The following is a 22,293-nucleotide window of genomic DNA, read 5'->3' as shown; positions in this document are numbered from 1 at the left end:
AATTTATTTTTTATACATTGATCACTCATTATTGTCATTGGGAAGCTCATTTCACCTGCTATAAAAATGCAAACATACAAATTCAAAATGATAATAAAATGGTGGTAATTAAGTTTAACCCATAACTGATGCACCAACATTGATTAATTCACACACTCACAAACACACACAAAATACAAAGACTGCTGTTTTTATTCCTGTTTCTAATGTGTGAATAACAGAAGTAGTATAATATGGATAGATTAGGGCTTACACGCTACGCCATTTTCTCACTTCTGATGTGGTGTGAATTAATGTCTATTGTAGTTTATTTGACCACTGACAAAGTACAAGTGCGTTTTGTAATATGGTAAGTCACTACCACATTTATCTCCTTTCACCTGCTGTTACATACAGTATTCAGTGGAACAGCAAACATTTTGTGGAGCTTTGCTTGGCAGGGATTAGTTTTGTTGAAGAGGGCATGTTGTTGGTGCCACGCTTTCCTGGACGGCCCCTTTATAGACACTAATGTGTTTTATCTTTAGATATTGTACTGCTTAAACTATCATCCTGGGAAAACCAATCCATTTGCAAGCAGCAGAGCTAACATTACCTATTACAATACGTTACCGACTTATGATCCTCACTCAATTTTTTTCATGCTCATCACCACTAGGGAACGTGGGTAGAGCCTATGTATACACATTTAGAAACAGCGGTTGAGGCTTTGCAGGTTTTATGTATTGTTTAGAAGACGATGTAGAAAATCAACTTAAAGTGCTGAACTTTGCAATATTGGTTTTTGCATATTGATTATTAAATATTGAATTGACTCAAAAAGTGTATAATTACCCAACGCTAATGTCAATCAGGTGTTAATCCATCGCAAAAGACAGCAAGGGTGTGGTAAATGGTTATTACTTTTTAAAATATTATTTACAACAGGGATGGCAGTTTCTTCCAGGTACAGGACTCTTTCTGTTCCATCTAAAAGGTGTGCATATTAGGTCAATTTGAAACTCTAAATTGGGCCTGTGTGAGTGAATGAATGTAGGCACGTAAACACAAGTTTGCTTTGCAACGGACTGGCACCTGTAAAGGAAGAGTACTGTACTTGCTTTTAGCAATACTGCAGGAATAGATATTAGCTCTCTGTGATCCTGTGATATTATAGCATAGACAGGTTTTTTTTTTTAGCAATTACATGTAGTTATTCTCTACTCACTTTATTCTACTTTTCTTATAATTAGAATATTCTGGAGTACTATCACTAAAAATAAATATTTATACTTGAACGGGATCTTGTTATATAGCTTTCCTTTTATATACCATCTAACTTTAAGTAAAATTCCATTTCTAGTATACAGTATTAACAACCTGTATGTTACATATGAATGTAAGCTAGTGTAAAAGAGGACACAGGAACAAAGTGAAAGGTTTGGGGATCCACCGTGTATGCTTGGAAAACATAGGTAGCATATATAGCAGGTAGACAGGAAGTGATTTCATGAGTTTGTGGAATTCTGGGACCAGAAATGTTATCATATGGATGTGGGATTTGGAAGACCAGAACAGGAAGTGATGTTGACTGTCATCTGAGGACTGGAAGTGACTTTAGTTTGAGGGTTCATCAGCTGGTCTGTAAGGAAAGAGGAGAAAGAGTTAGAGGGCAGCGCCAACCCCTGGTCTGGCGGGAATATACAGGTGTTTCAGCACATAAACTGTCTCCCAAGTGCACGTGTGTGACACTAGATTCAGAAGAAATAATGCAGTTTATTGTAAGACTGCAAAGCCATTTGTAACAGAAATCACAGTGACTCATTAATTTTGGATTACTTTACTACATTGCTACCAGGTCTTTTAATTCACTACTACCTGAAGTCTTTGTGTTGTTTATGTAAGGTTGTAGTAGGATACCTGTTCTGACCTTGAACAGGTATCATAAGTACCCCAGCACAAAAACTGTACAGAAACAGAATTTTCTGTTTTCTGGAACGCTTTAAAAACAATTTCACAATGGCCAGTAATTTCCTAACTCAAGATACTACTGTATATTGGTTCTCCTTCTTCAGGTTTTATCATATATAGTACTGTATGTGTCCACCATGATTATGTTTTGCCTTGCTGTTTTTCATTAGCAGACCATGATTGTAGCTGCGAGTGCATAAGGCAGAATCAAGCACAGGTAAAATGCATGCCGAAAGAAATTGCTCAGTCAAAAAGTTTGTTTTAAAAGATTTAATGAACATTCAAAGCAAATAATCCACACAAGAATAAAGAGAAAAGTTTGTTACACATGTAGAATAAAAGGCAAAAAAACGAGAAAAGGTGTTTCTTCTATAAACTTATCTTTTCTTGTCAAACTTCAGTTGTTTCTATACTTAAGGATACTTTACTTCGTCTAACGTACGGCACGGCACGTTTAATAGAGCCTGTTAATTTTCATACCATTGAGCATGTAAGGCACGGTTTAAAAATATGTGCCCTCCATGTCTTACACATGGCAAGGCAAGTCACTAATTGAGAGTATTCTATAGTTAGAGGAGCAAGAAGTAGTTAGAATATACCAATTTAATTGAACTTGTGGGGGTTATAAGAACCGCCCATAGACTACTGTAATATTTAGGCAAACATTTAATATAACATAAATAACTAGCAAATGGCACTTACTTATATTCTCAGATCCTGCTTCACATTTTGCCCCTACATTAAAATACACCTTCATTTTGTAGAAACTAACCTAATGAATGCAATAAATCATACTAGAGTATGTGAGCGTATTTGCTTGGGATATGCTACTAAACAGTAGAGAAGTATCCTGGGGTGAATTATGGCTTCTTTCTGTCTGAGATTGTCTGGTTTTACATCAGTATTTCCAGGGATGGGGGATGTTACAGCTGAAATAACCATCATACAATGAGGTAAACATGATTTTCAAATCTCAATTATTCACTTATTCTGAGAAAAATGTGCAAAAGGAAAGACTGAAGCATTGAACATAACACGTTTAGTGTTTAAAATGTGTTTTCATAAACTTAAGAATACAAAATGTTTACCTATCAGAAAGAAGTTGACACAAGAGGCCTATTTGGTTAGGAAACTAAAAGAGATTTAGTATAATGGATATGATTGTATATGTTAATTCATTTCAGTGTGCACACATCTCCATCTGTCTTAATAACGTTAATAAATGCCAGAAGTACAGGTCGTTTGATGCAGAAGAACTGTCTTCCCAGCCTTTTCATGGTCTCAAAGAACAAATCAGTACAAGAGCTGCATTCAGATGCAGGCAGTATGGTTTAGTCACTAAGGTATAGGGCTTTAAATTGCTTAACCGTGAAAATTCAGTGTCATGCTCTGATACTATGACAATTAGCATCCCACTTTAACTTAATTATAACATAAGGTTTTATTGAAGCTCTGGGATTATTCTTCCCTTTGGGATGTTGTTCACTAGTCTAGCTTCACTAAATTCAAGGTAAACAGTCGACTTTTAATTATTGTACTTTATTGTTTCTGTGCTGACAAAAAAATTGACATAATAGGTACTGTAGCTGGAAGGCTGTCAAAAAACTTCTTGCTTATTTTTTTATTATTAGCTATAGTCATTTAAAACTTTATATTTTTTCCTTTCTCACTCAATGTGCAGGAATATTTTGGGGTTAGCCTTAATATACAATAAATAGAAATAATTAAAGAATGTCATGGATTGTCAGCGTGCTTTTTATGTGAATGAACACTGGCATTTTTATGTAAGTTAAGAGTCGAAACACAAGCTGTAGATGTGGCGCACATTTTCATGAGTCATCCTTACCACAAGACTTTTGGGAAGCTGGTGGGTATCACTTCATTTTTCTTTCTTTATACTGAGCTTACTAATTTGCTTTTAGTTGTGTCACTGCATATTTGTAGAGCTTCTGCACAGCATCATTGCTTGATCCTTGAGGGCATCTGCTACATTTTCCTTTTCAAGGTTTCTAATTTATGTGCAATGCATGTTTCAAAAATCCATCTAGTTGATTATAATTGAAGTTTATGCATTTTTACATAGGTGTTTCCATGATCCTGAAGATGTGTAATTCTTTTTTCATTTTTTTACATCTATTGGCACTTGAGTATATTATTTGTCCTTTTTTGGCTGTTTTGCCTGTTTTTTATTTATTTACAGTATATTTTGTCACTTATTACATAGTTTGTATGAACATGTGCTATAGAAATAAATGTTGTTTTTGTTGTAAGAACAGTGTTTTTTATATATGAAGGTAACCTGAAAATAATTTCTTCATTAGTATTTCTTTCTATGAAAACAATGTAAGACTAAGCAATAAACAGAAACATTTAGGCTAAAGAGATTCTTGATTTGATTATCTGTCCTTTGAATTGTAATTCCCAATTTGATGTTGAGTTTTGTTTTATCTCTGTTGATTTGGTTGAAAATGTAAAACTCATTAATAATTACTATGCTAGTTATTATATATTTTTTTCAATTGTTACCTTTCATTGCTGTTGCTTTCCTAATGCATTTTATTTACTTTTGTTTTGCTACTGTTGTGCCATTGCACTGGTTGTCAATATCCGTCATAAAAATATGTTAATGTATCAAGATTTTTTTCAGCTTAACCGGAGTTTTGTTTTGTTTGTTTTTCTGTCCTGTAGGCCATCTAACCTTATGATTGTACTTATCTTTAGAGACCGATTGCAATATTGTATATTACACTGTACTTTTTTACTAATTACATATTTATGTTACGTAGACCTATGTTGATTTATTTTTTATTATTTATTACTAGCCATGTGCGCCCAACTACGTTGTGTGTGTTAAAGTTATCTGTGAAGGGCTCCCTGTTTAAACGCGGCTGCCAGTCGTGAACTGGGCCCTTCGTCGCACAGCATCATGATTTTTTATAAGGAAAACAAAATTACAAAATAAAACCTTGGATAATGAATCTATAGGAACGGCCTACTCGGAATCATTGTCCGAATCGTAATTATGTGGTGGTGTAGGAGCATTTCTGCTTCTGTCCGTTCATACTCCGTCTCATTTTCTCTCACGATCTCTTCTCAACCTTTCTCCAATCTTGCAGGTTGCTTTGTGGCAATTCAAAGAGTAAGGCAATATACACGGAGCAATGGTTATAAAAGGAGGACACATAGGTATCCAGGCTCTTTAAAGCATAAATAGGGATCACTTCACTGACATGTGAGCAAGCCATTGTACAACTGTGAGACGCACAACACTCGCCGGCTACAACGTAACAATAATAATTTCCGGAACGTGTTGTTACGTTGTCATTCATTTTACCCACTGTCATATGTTACGTAGGCATGTACCTTTTATCTTCGGCATTCTCATTCTCTAACCAGGCCTCAGGAGCTAACCAGCGTAACACTGTCCACCCCTTTCATTATTCCGGCACATTGTTGACATCCGTGAGTAACAACAACGTACAAAACTGGAAAGTGGTCTACGCATGCGTGGAATTCGCGGACAAACAAAGATCAAGATGTACATGAAGATCTCTTTAGTTAATTTAAAGCACAACAATTTGTTTAGTTTGAATGTCTGTGTTTTGAGGTGTGACTGGCGTACTACAGCCTTCAGTAGTATAAGCCTGGAGGAGATTCTTAATGCAATGCCTATGTTTTAGCTGTCTCTCTACTGCCATCTAGTGCTTCTTCTTCTAATTCATTCGCAGACAAACAAAGATCAAGATCCAAATGAAGATTATATATAGAGAGACAGATTCTTGTTCACTTTTTTCCTTGTAACTGTTTCTTGTAAAACGGCAAGCTACATTCTTTGTATGAAAATGTCCTATAGAAATAAATGTTGTTATTTCACTGTAAGCACTTCTGTTAAACAGAGAAGGGGATAATCTTTTTTGGAAAAGCTAGAAGCCATTTTTGTGGTGTATTTTTGTTCTTTGTAAAACCTCATGTACTTACATTATTATTATCTACTGCTTCTGTTTGTTTAATGCTATTGTTTTTCTTGCCTTTTCAAATATTTATTGTATTAATTTACTTATGTTTTCCCTGGTTTTGTTACATGGTATTTAGAGAAAGTTAGTGCTAGGACATGCTTTGACTTTGCAGGGCCAAAAAAGTAAAGAAGGTCCATGTGGGTAATGCTATATAGTAACTCTCCCTACCATTATGTGCATTTTCACCCTTTAATAACTTATACAAGCCTAGGAACAGTGTTTCTTTATATATTATATAATCATTGTTACCGCACGTGCATAGCCTGTACTTTTTTTTTTTTTTACACTTTTCTGCGGTATAGTGTTAGTGGATTAAATGAATATTCCTTCAGGTATCTATCTATCTATCTATTTATCTATCTATCTATCTATCTATCTGTTTGTGTCTAACTATCTGTTTTTTTTTTAGATAAATGATAGGGTTCAGATTGGAGATCTCTTGCATTCTAGAGGCTGCATAATTTTTCTTGTCCTTAATACAAAAGGACTAAAAGGTGGAGGTAAGTTACTTTTAAATCAAAGCTGTTATTTATTAATTACATAAGTTAATATCCATAACATGGTGTTACAGTGGTTAGTCCTACTGCTTTGTAGCACTTGACTGCATGAGGCAAATCTTGGTACTGTCACTGCCTCTAATAAGAGTCTACATGTTCTATTAGGGTCTGTATGTTTTTGGATATTTCAGATGTTCAGGTCAGGCTTATCAGCAAATATATATTCAGTAAATGCAAATATGGGTATGATTCTGGGGCCTAATAACCATGCGCTGGAATAAGGGTTCACAAAATTAGTATGTTGCTTATTGTGACATATCTGAATAAAATATTAAGGATAATAAGTACTAATATTTTGAAGAAATTTAGAGACAGGCTATGTGGTGCTCCGGCACTGAACTATATACTGCAAAGCTGCTGGTTCAGTTGCTTCCTCAGATACACTGAGTAACTTTGAGTAAGTCAATTAACCTGTCTGTGAGCCATTTGTTACAAAAAAACTAAATAACTATACTGTATTCTGATTTATTAAGTTATTTTTGGATAAGTAATTCAGCCATTAGTAATAAAGTAAATAATAGTAATCATGAGGGAGTCATAAATATAATGTTTTAGTAAAATTTAACAACTTTAGGTAAGTTTGTTTTTTGCATTATCAGATTTTTGTTTTTGTGTATTCCTAGGAAGATTTGGTCAGACTACACCACCATTAGTGGAATTTTTGAAAGATATTTTAAGACGGTATCCAGAGGGAGGACAAATTTTAAAGGTAGGTAATATTTTTCATTGTTACTGCATTGAAAGTGTTCTGCATTTCTTATTGCTACAAACTGCTTTGTGATTACTGTACTAACAGTTTATTTCAATAGTGTATTCATTAGGTGTCATACTTTTCTCCTAAACCATAGAAACCAAAACAATATTTAATCTTTTTTTTAATAATCAGTATTTAATTATTCTCTCTAGTTCCTCACTGCTTGTGCTTAGGAAAGAATTAGTGTAATATAGACTTTCTAAAGTATTCTTGAATTCTAAAAAAATACTAAAGAAGATTTGAAAAGACAGCCCCTCGCAAAATGGGTCAATTGCAATAATATGAAATTAACAATTCCTACCATAGCTGAATAAGGATAATTAATATAATATGCTAATAAACCAAATTCAGTTTCTTGTAAGTGAAAATAAAGTAGCAGGTACAATATTATGTTCCAAAGGCAGTCCACTAGCTTTAATTGGGCTAGTGATTCTTCTGTATCACCTTCTTGTTGTTATATTCGACTATAAGTTAATGTCTGAAATTTGCAATCCTCTCCATGTTAAATGTGATGGACATAAATTTACAACAGGTGTTATAGACTCAAATCAAATATATGTTTTTAATATGTTTTTACTATATAATAGTAATAATAATAGCAGCTCCCTACTCAAAACTGTAAATGCGGGGAAGACCCAGAATTGAACCTACAACCTCTTGATTTAGAAGCAGCTGTTCTTGTCTCTACACCAGCCAAGTAGACATGCCTAGGTTGTGTTGATTGTTATTTGGGTTGGGCTTTTACACATTGACAGCAAAATGTAAAATGAATAATTTCTTTTTCTTCGGTTATATTCTTGAATAAAGGTGCCTTTGATTTGTTATACCTTGGACTTCAGTCTTCACACATCATACACTTCATGTCCACACTTTGTCAATTATTACTGTAACATAAAAAAGTTTATATTAGTTTTGTATTCAACATTTCTTGCCTTGTATTTCCTTTCATCCTACATTTACCCAGATCATGCTAGACACAGAACACACATGAAATGTATGTATTCAAAATACCGATATATTATTTACCCTATACAATTCCAGACACCTCGCAGCCAGATAAAAAGTCTTGATCTATGAGAATTTTGTGTCTGACTTAAGCTGCGTCGGCGGGGGATGGTATAGCAGGCTGCTTGCTGCCTGACTAACATATTTGCAAAACAAAGACACTGATGAAGAGGTGCAAAGTAATTTATGGTGGCTCCGCATTACAACCGTTTTCATAGGATTCAGGGATTCTAGTGTTAATTGCACTATACTGTAGTTGTTTTTTTATTTTTACAGTTAAAGTATACATTTACTATATTTATACCGGTGTCTTTTTTTCCTCAGTGTATCAGCTAGACATTCATAATTCTTGTGGTGTAATTCTAAATATGGATTACCAATTTAATAATGCAGTACTTGTTTCTTACCAAAATGTATACTGTATGACACACAGCAACACATAATAAATATAGTACTTTAAAGTCTTTAAAAAAGCTGCAAATGCATCAAATATTCATAACGTCTTTAACAAGAAGACACAAAACTAATATGCTTAACAAGTTTATAAGTAAAAGACACATTTTTCTGTTAAGCTAACAAGCCTATTGTTTATTAAGTACCTATTTCAGATTTGTCTTTATGTTTTCTTTTTCCAATCAGAAATGTAAGCTGCTGCACTTAAAACAGGCTCACTATCCAAACTCAAATGGCATCCATTTTAATTTAAAGGACAAAATAAAAAGGAGTGAATTAATTAATGTAGCTTTTCTTGCCATTTGTCTAATTGCACGGGATGACTTCTCCGATTCCTTTTTTCTCAGTTTATTACTTTTCCGTAATGTAAAGGCTAATATTCCAATTGCCTCTTGGTCTCTTGTAAATCAAGCCTTGACTTGCTTTGTTTACACCTCATGTAAAGGAGCACTGTGACTAAATTACCGTAATTACCATAAAGCCCAGAAAAGCAGGGGCTGAAAAGGTCGATTTTTGTGGTTGCCCAATTTATTGATCACCAATAAAGTCTTTTGTTATGATAACTGGCTGATTTAGATTGGCAGTCAATCAATGAGAGCGTTTTTAGCCGAAATGTAGGTATGCTCTTATGTACAGCTAAAATGTATTTTAAACAGTAGTGATGTTAGGAGCAGGAAAAAATGCACAGATTTTGGCTGTGGTCACATTAAGTCACTAGAATCTGAAAGTTTTAATTCGTATTAGTTAATAAATGAAAATTAAAATACTAAAGCAACACAAAAGGCACTGACAGGCTCCTAATCAATTACAGTTGGAGAGCCATGACCCAGTTGCCACTTTGCTAAGAGCAAAGAGAGAGAAAACACAAATGGTTTGGCTTTAGCCATAATGTATTACAATTTTATTTTACAAAAGTTAAAAAAAGTAAACAATATTCCAATCTACGCACCAGCAGCCTACCAACTGTTATATATCATAGTCATTGCATATTGTACTCACCATATTATATGTGCTGATTCCAAGAAAGTACTGACACTTCTTTTCTTATTGTGGCCATCCTACATATTCTCAGTCTTACTGAAGTATAATTTTTCTCTTTTTGTTTGCTTGCTGCTTGATTATGACCTCACTTTTGCTTCCATTCCTGTGTTATAAAAGGCACCAATGTGAGAACACTATTTTTATTTGCAAGTTTTTGTCATATGCTTCCCTGTGTGTAATGAGAAGGTCTGGTGAGGAAGAGTTCAACAATCCTTTTGGCATGTTACTGCCAGAGGTCACTTTATTTATAATTCTTGATTTAATTCAGTTCTGAATGTTTGATTTCAAAATGCAGTTTGACAAGGAAGCTATACTGAAATCTTTTTTTCTCGGTAAAATGCATTGTGAATAAGAGAGGTATAGGGAGGAGCTAGAGGATAGGTGCTAACCGATCTTTGTTCCTAAATGGTTTTCATGTTCATATTAGCTAAATGTTTATCAATTATTTTTACCTTTTAAGTTTAAATTTCTGCTGTGATTACGACAATCATTTTGTTTGAGAAACTGCTAAAAATCTAGTTAAAATCTTGTTAACTTTAATAATTAGTTGTAGTTCTGTTTTTATGTTTGCCTGGACAATTGGTTAAATTTGTTTAATGAATTCTTGTAGTATAGTGATTTACCATGTTAGCCATTTAAGAATGCAATGAGAAGACAAGCAAAATGACACCTTGCTTGAAGAAGGGGCCTGAAATGCTTTGAAAGCTTGAATATTGTAATCTGCACAGTTAGCCAATTAAAGGTATCATTATGCTTTACTTCTCATTGTTTAACAATTTGGTATTCACCAGAAGCATACATTTAGGAGTAAAGACAAATAATTGTACATTATATAAGCTATTTCATTATAAAGATCAAATGCTTGTTAATATTGAGGGCCGATGGGTAGTGACTTATTCATGGAAGAATGTTTTCTTCCATCCAGAGAATATATTTATAAAAGATATTATATGATTATTACCAGATTATGTTCACTTTGCGTGTTCAAGTTGTGTCTGTGTGGATTGTCCTCATACATCCCAATGAAATACTTTTTAAGGTAATTGGCCTAACTGTCCATGTTAGTATGCCCTTCAATGAAGCAGCATTAGGGTTAGTTCATGCCTTGCATCCTGCACCACTATGTTGGTGGCACAATTGTGCATCGGTAAAATATGCACTGCTAGTAATCCCCCCCAATGGTAATTTGTCTATCATATTAAACATATAAATATCATTTAAATTGTCATATATATCCCTCTTGTGAATTGTGTTTTTTATTTACTGGAAGTATCCCTTTAAAAAATTATATTTGAGAAATAAAATATGGTAAAAGAAAATATATAACATGGAGAGAAACACTATATATCAATGTACGACAAACCTACATAAATAAAAGGGTACCCTTCTTGTACAACTAAGTACATACACCATGTACAGTACATTCTGTCACAAAGTCTAAAAATGGTGTGCATTTTTCACTGTGCACACTTTTTTAGTGCACTGACATCCCTATGCCCCTTTAATAAGTAAGTGTGTTAGAAAATGAATTAATTGATGGTATATGACAAAATAAAATAAAACATTAACTACTGTAAGGATAGACTCAAATTATTTTTCCTGTACTGGTACAATGAAGTAGATTGAAGGTGAACATATATTCTTTTAGTTTTAATGCAGTATTAAATGTGCATATTCAATATCTGTTGTGAATTTATTGAGCAAGTTTGCTATATTTGGAAAAATACAAGCATAACACATTCATAAATGTGAATATTTCCATGGCAGGAGCTAATTCAGAATGCAGAAGATGCAGGAGCTACTGAAGTTAAGTTTATGTACGATGAACGAGAATATGGAAGAGAGTCTCTTTGGTCAGCAGATATGGAACAGTATCAGGGTAAGTAAGCTAATGGTTTAGGGAAAGATATATTACAGAAGCATTTTGGAAATAAGTGAAAGTTACAGAAGTTAATTGTATAATACATAGACATGTGTGAACCATACAGTGCCTGCTATTTGATAATAAATTCTTGATGGCAATTTCTCAACTCAGCAGTATAATTCAAAACTCATGTGTCCTTGTTATTTTTTTTTTATTTTATTATTCTGTATCTGTTGTCTCAGTAAAGAATTTTGATTGGTTATGGTTTAATGTGCCAGTTAAATCTTCTGTGATTAAAATTATACCACAGTATTGAATAGCCGCTTTTTTAAAGTCATCATCCAATGACTGTACTCTGATTGCATTTCTTATTGAAGGGGTATTGCGTTCCAGACTTTGGTCTTTTACTGAAAACACAGTTTATGACACATAACCAAATTAAGAGATAATAATGAGAATGCACTGATTAATGTTGCAGTTACAGGAAACTCAGTTTGGAATTTGTAATGAGTAATGAAGAATGAAAAACAGATAAATACTTTACTGCTAGACATAGAGACTGTTTAGTGTTCTTTGATTTAAGAAAACAATCATTGAGTTTTGTAAATTGAGCATACTGTAAGTATTAATATGGTAAAACTATGGAAAGTAAAAAACAACCAAAAAAAAATGTACATTGCTGCCTAAGACATATCACCTTATGGTGTGCGCAGGAAAAAAATTCAAATATTATGGTTCACATTGTAGGATATGAAAAAGAACTTGCCCACCTAGGGACATTCAATTTAAATGTCAGAACTCAGTTAATTTGAATTTGGTTAATTAATTACTTTTGCCTTTGGCAATGCTGATAACTATTTAAATAATTTGCAAGGCTTCTACTTTATTTACCTTACTTTTCTCTGTTGTTGGTGGGGCTCTCCAGCCTTTAGATTTATATCAAAGTAACTGAGGCACACTTGTTTTAAGAAACAGAATCATACATCTACAATCCTTGTGTTTATTGATAAATTGTAAGATACTGCAAAAGCATAAATGTATTGAAATATAAGACTGTATGCAGACAGACTAGACAGACAAACATACAACATATAGGCTAGCAGTTTATGTCTTAGCATAAATAGTTTTAGGATGTCAAGTGTTTATACATAATGTCTAATGTTGTGCGGAGTTTTGCTTTGTTGTTAGTCTGGGTTCAAGCGGAGGATTCTTCATTTGCTTCATGATCTCTTGTACGTGGTATGCTTTTGCTTCATTATTGGACTTCATGGAGAAAAGCATCAGTATTAAAGCACAAGACTTTAGATGCTGAAGTTAACTTCTTGAAGTAATGGCTGATTTTTAGCAAACAGGATCTTAGTTCTCTTAGTTCTCTCGGCTATCCAATTAAGAGGGGCTCATAGCTTTTAGATTCAGAGAGCAGGTTTCAGAGGTTTTCGGGCATTTTGGAGAGTTCCCTCTAACCGAGAGAATCCTTGATATTCTTTTAAGGTGCCATTCTCTGCCTTTCTTTTCTTCTCCTTTTGAGATATGAGGTGAATGTGATTTTAAAGGAAATTTGAACCTTCTCCTGACTGGATTAAAGTAACTTACTGTTACAAAAGCAGTGTGTTCTAATAGGTGAGTTATTCTGTCTATCCTAGTTGTCATCTTTTGAATTATAGCTCTTTGTTCTTGCTTGAGTCCATTTCATGACGTTTGGCTAAAGAGATCTGGAGAGGGACCTCTGGAAAGTTATCAGTTCAACTCAGATTTATACCTTTATTATTAGATTACGTTCAGGAACATCCTGGTATAAGCTGGGGTTCAGTCACTTAGTTTGGAATGCAAGTGGAGGAAGACACAGCTGTGTGCCTGCATCACTGTTAAATCAATTGTTCTTCACACCCCTAGTGTACCACTAAAGCCTAGCAGAATGGGAAATGTCCACTTTGTCCTACAAGATTTTGCTATTCTGTTAAATATATTTTTTAGTTTTAAAGAGAAATATGAACATCCCCCTAGAAAGGTATTGAAGCATTTGTAGGTGAATATTATACTGTAATAATGTTTATTATTGTGTTTTGTAATTCTTTTCCAAACTATGTAAACCAAGTTCATGTTTCTGTTTTCATATTTTACTGCACATATGTTTTGTGGAAGAATGACTTTCCTCTGGTTTTGTTATTTAAGGACCAGCTTTGTATGCCTATAATAATGCAATTTTCACTATGGAAGACTGGAATGGAATTCAGGAAATTGCAAGAAGCAGAAAAAGAGAAGACCCACTTAAAGTTGGTAGATTTGGAATTGGATTTAACTCTGTTTACCACTTGACAGGTAAAAACATACTTCTTTCTTACAAAATAATTATTATATTATTAATATTTGTAACAAAAAACATATTTAAGATCTTATTAAATTGCTTTTATTCTCTATGTATTTAGATGTTCCAAGCATTTTCAGCGGTGATCAGATTGGAATTTTAGATCCTCATCAAGTGCTTTTTGGGCCTCATGAATCAGGACAGTGTTGGAATTTAAAAACAGATATTAAAGAAATAACTGAACATGTAGACCAGTTTGCTCCTTATGTTGGCATCTTTGGAATTTCAGAGAAAATGATCAAAGATGGAATTTTCCCTGGCACTTTATTCAGGTTTCCACTTCGAATCAAACCTTCTCAGCTGAGCAGCAACATTTATAATAAAGAGAAGGTACTCGAGCTGTTTGAGTCTTTTAAAGTAGATGCAGACACTGTGCTCCTTTTTCTTAAAAATGTACAGGTGGTATCTTTGCATGTGAGGGAATCGGATGGCACTGAAAGGATGTTGTTCAGGGTAACTGCTGGGGAGAATCAAGAACTAAAACTTGAACGACCAGACTCTTTAAAGACTTTAGGCTTGGCTATAGACCAGTACAATAATGGTGTTCAATGCAACAAAATAACATGTGCAATATATCAAGTTAATATAGTGACTGAAGATGAAACAGCCAAGGAGACACAGAAAGCCTCTTGGCTTGTCTGCAATAGCATAGGTGGTCGCGGCATATGCAATGAGATGGACTGTTTAGCAGATGACTTGAAATTTATTCCTGTTATTGGACTAGCAATGCCTTTAACATTTATGGATGAGGAAAAGGGAGCTGTGAGTGGATTCTCAGGGAGAGCATTTTGCTTTCTTCCTCTTCCCCCTGGAGAAGAAAGTATGACTGGTCTTCCTGTTCATGTGAGTGGATTTTTTGGATTAACTGACAACCGGAGAAGCATCAAATGGAGAGAAGTTGACCAGTGGAGAGATCCCGCAGCATTGTGGAATGAGCTCCTTATTTTAAATGTAGTTCCAAGAGCATACGTCACTCTTCTTTTGGAAGCCATCAAAAGGATCCAGACAGAAAAGGACCAGGATTTTGCTCTGTCTGCTGTAGGCATATATATGACCTGGCCAGATCTAAACCAGGTTCGGGCTCGCTGGAAACCAGTTCTTGAGCCTCTCTATCAGGAACTCTTCCAACATGCAATTATCTACTCATTTGGTGAGCGGTGGCTTAAAATAGGTGCTGTTCATTTCTGTGAACTGGATGACAGCATTCACTACACAGAGACTGTCATAAACTACCTCCAAACCTCAGGAATGCAGGTTGCCAAAGTACCTGCCAATGTAGCTACTGCCTTGGACCATTACACATCAGATTCCAAGTTAGTAAAAAAAGTTACTCCTGCATTGGTACGACAAGTATTAAGGAAGATCAAGCACAAAGGGACATCACAAGAAAAACTACAGTTATTGGAATATGTCCTCTCTGATGAAAATTACAGTGAGCTTATTGGTCTGGAGCTGCTTCCCTTACAGAATGGCACATTTACGTCCTTTTCTTCTGCATCAGCTGAAAAAGATGCAGTATACATAGCTACAGATGAATTTCCAAGGTAAATTTTCAAGTAAGACAGTTTAATATTCCTCTAAGTTTATAATAACATAGCTTATTACAACACAGGCTATGAGGTATGGAGTTACACAGTTTCTAACAGTTGTAAAAATAATTAATTTTCATCAAGGTCATTGCTCACATTGTGAGTATGAAAAGATACCTAAATCCTATGCTTGAAATATCCTGTAAGTTCAATCTTTTACTCTACCATGTCTGAACTTGTCAATCATAAAATGTTAGCAATGCGGCTGAGTCTCCAAAACTGACTTAGTTCAGTTTTACAGCTAAAACTTGCATGTCTCATCAATCTCCATTTTTCATCTTGCTGACTTTTACTCACCATTGGTAAATCTCAGTAAATGTTAAAGATAATGTTTGTCTTAATTTTGTAAAGTTCATTTAAAATTGTAGAAAAAGGATAAATTAGTTGCTGTGATGTTTGTGATAAAATAGCTCATTTTATCAATGATATTTTAAAAAGGTACATTAATTAAAGATTTTAAAACTGAAGATGGTAGGGCATTTCATTCACAGCAATATATTGTTTTTAATTGTAATAAATTTGAAGTGTAAGACTGTATGCAAAGAATATAACTTTAAAGAGATTGCATGTAAATTCGGCTGTTCTGTAGACTATGGCCATCAAAATGCAAATTTTATTTTTACATCAGCATGAAAGTTCACACTCTACGTTAGTACACAGTCAGTGCATTGTGACGATGCGGGTTCGCTGCATGCTCCCATCATCCGTCTGGGAGCCCTTGAACCCTGCACCGTCAGTAATGTTACTGATGAGCTCGGCAGTGAGGCACAGCAATGGAGCAAGGGGATAGTGCAAAAAGTGCCAAGTGTTTTTATTTAAAACCAACAACAAAAACAAACAGTGTTCAAATAAATAATGCAGTGTTTCAAAAAGTCTTCATAAATCACCCCAGGAACCACTTCACCAACACATCACCACACCCCCTCATTAGGCTGCGAGTGCGGTGATTATTTATTTTAAAAATGGCCCTTTGGCATGAGCTGTGGACCCGCTATACCACATGCATAACCTGTACACACCCAACCTACACAGGCGCCGAGTTCCTTTCTTTCCACACATAAAATAGTTTACTGAGATGTGTGGAATTTATATATTAAATCTGAACTTATGTTTGCCCACAAGGTCACTGTTCCCAGGACTGGAGGGAAGATTTATTTCAGAAAATATAAATCCTTCTACCAGGACTGCCCTCAAGGAATCTGTGAAAAGCAGAGGTAAATTTTAATTTTTTGGAATTAATTGTATAAATAGCAAATATTTAAATTTAGTTGTTTTTTTAATGCACTGTCTTAAATATTTAGATCATCTTCATCATGTATTGATATTGAGATTGTTTTTCTTATTAAAAAATAAGTGACTTAAAGTTCTGCAGATGTTCCAAGGAATATGATAATCTCTGAAGACAGCAATAATTTATTTCTGAAAGAATATCTTTGGTCTGTACACAGTTGTTTTGACTGTATCAAACTGAGATCATGATGTTGGTTTATTTTGTATAGTTGCATATAATGTGAATTATGAGCAGACTGCCCTGCATGACTATAGAATTGTGTTGTTGCCCTGATCAATAAATAATAGGTGTTTGGGGGTAGTTTTTACATTGCCTTGGAGAACACTATTTTTTTTCAATTACATGACAGATATTTGTAAACGTTTATTACAGTTAATTAACAATATGCAGTCTGGGATTGCCCATGTGTTAATGGAATGAGTAACACAGCTGCTTAAATTTCACACCAGGTAAATAATAATTTATTGTAAAACGCACTTGTAAATTTAACACATTCAATACATAACCAAGACACTGGTGGTGTGCTTTTGCAATTCAATCACTTTAAGTATTCATTTATGTTTCATTGACATGGTTAAATGAATTTTCTCAGTTTAACAGGTATTGTATCCTAAGTGCCTTTTCTTTACTTATAATATTTGAAATACATGCTTTGAGAAGCCCTCATGAAGTACAGAATTGTGTAATAGAATGGCTTTGCTTTTAAAGGGGCAATTGAGCATTTATAGTCTTGAAAGGAGAAGGAGAAACAGGATTTACAGTTGACTTATTATATTACATAGAACAGAGATCTGGGGTGAAGCTGAACTATGGGCCAACAAATGACATTTTTCTGTGGTTCTTTGTTTCTTATTTTAATTAATGTGTTCTGTTTAGTCTCCTCTACCTCCACTTTTCGATATATACAGTATATAATGTAGTTATTGGCTACATGGCGGGGGTTATTGGCTACATAGCGGCGCGTGCGTCACGCGAGGCTCAGCGTCTCTTCAGATTTTGCAAAATAGCAATGTTATTCCTGCTCATCTCGGATCTGTTCATTCAGAACAGCTTCGCTTTTACATCCTATACCCGACAAGAGCTTTTGGATATTGATGTACACAACTCGGACTGTTTTATTAGCAACCTTCATCTCATCCCTGAGATAAGAAGAACACCCGACGCTTCGCAGGCTACCCGGCCGACCGGAAGTACTCGAAGACGGCACAGAGACCGTAAACAAAGGCGGGGGAAACGCGGAGGGCTAACAGCTAAGCTAATGCTAACACCACGTCGGCTATCCTTACCCAGTATTTTTCTTGCTAATGTGCGGTCCCTGGCGAATAAAATGGACGAGTTGCGACTTTGGATCACCGACAATAGGAGAATACTGGACTGTAACATCATGATATTCACAGAAACATGGCTACACAGCGGTATACCTAACGATGCTATAGAGCTAGTCGGGCGCCACATTCTCCGGGCAGACAGAACAGCTGATGATTCCGGTAAGACAAGAGGCGGAGGATTGTGCATTTATATTAACAAGGCTTGGTGTACAAACTCTGTCATTGTTGGAAAACACTGTTCAGCTGACCTTGAGTATCTCATGGTTAAGTGTAGACCATTCTATCTGCCGAGGGAGTTCACCTCCACTATAATAACAGCTGCATATATCCCACCGGATGCTAATGCTAAGCTTGCTATGAAAGAACTCTATGCAGCCATTAGCAAACAACAATCTGCTCACCCTAAGGCTGCATTTATTGTAGCAGGTGATTTCAACCACTCCAACCTAAAGACGGTGCTACCTAAATTTCACCAACATGTCTCCTGCCATACCAGAGGGGATAAAACCTTGGATCATGTTTACACTAACATTGTTGGAGCCTACACAGCTACACCCCTCCCCCACCTGGGACAGTCTGATCACCTTTCTTTGTTTCTCACCCCCAAATACTCACCACTCATCAACCGTGTGAGACCAACAGTGAAGACCATCAAAGTGTGGCCAGCGGGGGTTGACTCTACACTCCAGGACAGGTTTAAGGACACAGACTGGAGCATGTTTGCCTCTCAGGCCACCTTCAACTCACAAATAAACATTGACTACTACACACACTCAGTACTGGAACACATCAGCACCACAATTGACAGTGTTACCACAGAGAAGCGGATCACAACGTACCCAAATCAGAAACCATGGATGAACAGGGAAGTGCGGCTTCTGCTAAAGGCACGTAACAATGCCTTCAGATCAGGTGACACACAGGCCTACAGTACTTCCAGGGCAGAACTGAAGAGGGGCATCAACAAGGCCAAGCTTAGCTACAAACTGAAGATGGAGGTGCACTTTGTCAACTCTGACCCCCGACGTATGTGGCTGGGCATCCAGGCCATTTCTGAGTATAAGTGCGGCACTTCCACACAGACAGCCATGGATATGTCCTTCCTCAATAAGCTGAACGACTTCTACGCTCGCTTTGACAAAGACAACAAGGAAAAGTCCACCATAACCCTACCCTCTGATGACTGCCATACCATCACACTCACCCACACGGAGGTTCATAACGCACTAAGCCGCATCAATGCTCATAAGGCTGCTGGCCCTGATGGCATCCCTGGACGTGTCCTTAGAGCATGTGCTGAACAGCTGGCAGGGGTCTTCACGGATATTTTCAACCTGTCCCTTGTCCAGGCAGCAGTGCCAGCATGCTTCAAAACCACCTGCATAGTGCCAGTGCCGAAACACTCATCACCAATGTGCCTGAATGACTACCGCCCTGTAGCACTCACGCCCATATCTATGAAGTGCTTTGAGCGACTGGTACTGGCACACCTCAAGACATGCCTGCCCCCCACACTGGATCCTCACCAATTTGCCTACCGTAACAATAGGAGTACAGAGGATGCTGTATCCACAGCGCTTCACGGTGTACTCTCACACCTGGACAATAAGAACACCTATGCAAGATTGCTGTTTGTTGACTTCAGCTCAGCATTTAATACAGTCATCACTTCCAAGTTGATCACTAAACTTGTGGATCTTAATTCTATCTGTAATTGGATCATGGACTTCCTGACCAACAGACCCCAGCAGGTCAGGTCTGGCCATAACTGCTCTACCATCATTACACTCAACACTGGCGTTCCACAGGGCTGCGTGTTGAGCCCGTTCCTCTACTCCCTTTTCACTCATGACTGCAGGCCCATGTATGGATCCAATTCCATCATCAAGTTTGCAGACGATACCACGGTGATCGGTCTCATCAGTGATAACGATGAGTCTAATTACAGGGAGGAGGTAAAACACTTAGCTGCGTGGTGCGCTGAAAATAACCTGCTCCTGAATACCACCAAAACCAAGGAGCTCATTGTGGACTTCAGGACTTCAGGAAGAAGAAGGGAGACACCCACCACCCCATTCACATCAATGGCATGGCTGTCGAACGGGTTTCCAGCTTTAAATTCCTGGGGATACATATCTCGGAGAACCTGTCATGGACAAACAACACCTCCAGCCTGGTCAAGAAGGCCCATCAGCCTCTTCTTCTTGAGGATACTGAAGAAGAGCCAACTATCTGCTGTCATACTGGGCAACTTCTACCACTGTGCGATAGAGAGCATCCTGACTAACTGTATTACAGCCTGGTATGAAAATTGCTCTGTTGCTGACCGCAAGGCACTGCAGCGGGTGGTGAAAACCGCACAACGCATCATAGGGACTCCACTTCCGGTCATTGAGGACGTTCACAAGAAGAGATGTTTATGCCGAGCTCGTTGCATTCTTAAGGACTCCTCTCATCCAGCCAACAAACTCTTCCAGCTCCTCCCCTCCAGAAGGCGCTACAGGAGCCTTCCAACTAAAACCAGCAGGTTTAGGAACAGCTTCTTCCCCACAGCGGTCACACTTCTGAACTCAGTCCCCCATTGAACCTTCACATCCACACACTTAATCCTCTACACTACTCCTCCTCCCTTCCTTGTACATATCTGTACATACCTGTGCACACACAGCACACCTGTACATTGTACATCATATATCATATATTGTACATTTGTATATATTACAATACTCATAGTATTACAGCACATACATATCACATCTGTATATTGTACATCTGTGTATATATAATAGTACTTATATTATTACTGCACATACATAACACACCTGTATGTTGTACATCTGTATGTGTGTGTGTATATATATATATATATATATATATATATATATATATATAGTACTTATAGTATTATAGTACATACAAATACATGTATAGGTACATAAATGTATAATGTAAAATATGTATATTTGCCATCCGCATTTAGAACATTTGTATATCTATTTATATATATCTATATATCTATTCCCATCTACACTGTGCTCTTAACTGTACATATCGTATTTAACTGTATATATCGCATTTAACTGTAAATATCGTATTTAACTGTACATAATATGAACATATTATATTTATTGTACTTCTGCTCTTTGCACTTCTGATTAGATGCTAAACTGAATCTCGTTGCCCTGTATTTATACATGTGTAATGACAATAAAGTGAATCTAATCTAAATCTAATCTAATAATATATATGATTTAAATATATGTAGATACTGTATATGAATGTAGTTCATTTTAAAAAAGGTTCAATGTTATTTCCAGATTAAAAAGAAAAGATGGTAAGAAACGCAACATTTTGGCTGTATAGACTTCACCAGAGGTGTCTGAGAGAGTAGGGAATATAAATAGGAGGGGAAGGACTGAAGAAAGCCAGGACAGATGAACAAAGTAAAAGGTGCGAAATGGGTATGAAAGTCTGCAATTAGAGGAGAAGGCCTAAAATCCTAGTATTGCTGATGTACGGCTTATTTATACTGAAGTAATTAAGTTTTTTATTTTCTACAGTCTGACAGAATATAATATAATCCTTTTGTAACAAATAAAGTGTTCTGTTGAATATACGTAGGAATGAAAATTTGAACGAATTATATTATGTATATCATTTGCTCAGTGTACTCAGTGATTTGTACATACTGATAATTGTATAGCTCCACAGTTTTTTTTTTTTTTTTGCTTCCATAACTATCTGTCTGACCAGAGTTTAACTTTTTATTTCAAAATTCATGGACATTAATATTCATATAAAGCTTTGAGCTTTTTTAGCTGCCCTTGACCTTGTCCTGGAGAAGAAGGTTAAGGAAACTGACGGATGGAATAATGTTTATACATTTGAAACTTATTTTCATTTCCATTTATTGCACAATCCTATAGTACTTTTCTTGGACTCTCGTAAAATCAAGGAAAGCCAATTTTAGCTGTACTTTTTCTCACGCCTAAACTTCTTTATAAAATGACAGTATGCTAACTGTGAAGTAGCTGGTTACAGATTACCCATCAAAACAATGGTCAAAAATAATTTATAAAT

At 35.9% G+C, this 22,293-nt stretch overlaps 1 protein-coding gene across 1 annotated transcript in view; it reads left to right on the top strand.

Moving 5' to 3' along the window:
- Window positions 1-17,327, top strand: part of LOC120523819 (sacsin-like) — an 85,437-nt gene extending 68,110 nt beyond the window's left edge. The window contains exons 3-9 of the mRNA XM_039745448.1: window positions 6,376-6,466; window positions 7,147-7,232; window positions 11,544-11,655; window positions 13,813-13,959; window positions 14,067-15,549; window positions 16,717-16,808; window positions 17,258-17,327. Coding sequence (XP_039601382.1) covers window positions 6,376-6,466; window positions 7,147-7,232; window positions 11,544-11,655; window positions 13,813-13,959; window positions 14,067-15,549; window positions 16,717-16,808; window positions 17,258-17,265 — 2,019 coding nt within the window. The 3' untranslated portion in view covers window positions 17,266-17,327. The remainder of the gene's footprint in view (window positions 1-6,375; window positions 6,467-7,146; window positions 7,233-11,543; window positions 11,656-13,812; window positions 13,960-14,066; window positions 15,550-16,716; window positions 16,809-17,257) is intronic.
- Window positions 17,328-22,293: the final 4,966 nt, after the last annotated feature.

Source organism: Polypterus senegalus, chromosome 2, assembly GCF_016835505.1.
Source record: "Polypterus senegalus isolate Bchr_013 chromosome 2, ASM1683550v1, whole genome shotgun sequence".
Taxonomy (NCBI): Eukaryota; Metazoa; Chordata; class Cladistia; order Polypteriformes; family Polypteridae; genus Polypterus; species Polypterus senegalus.
Note: the sequence above shows the minus strand (reverse complement) of the source record. Positions and strands in the feature narration are given on the sequence as shown.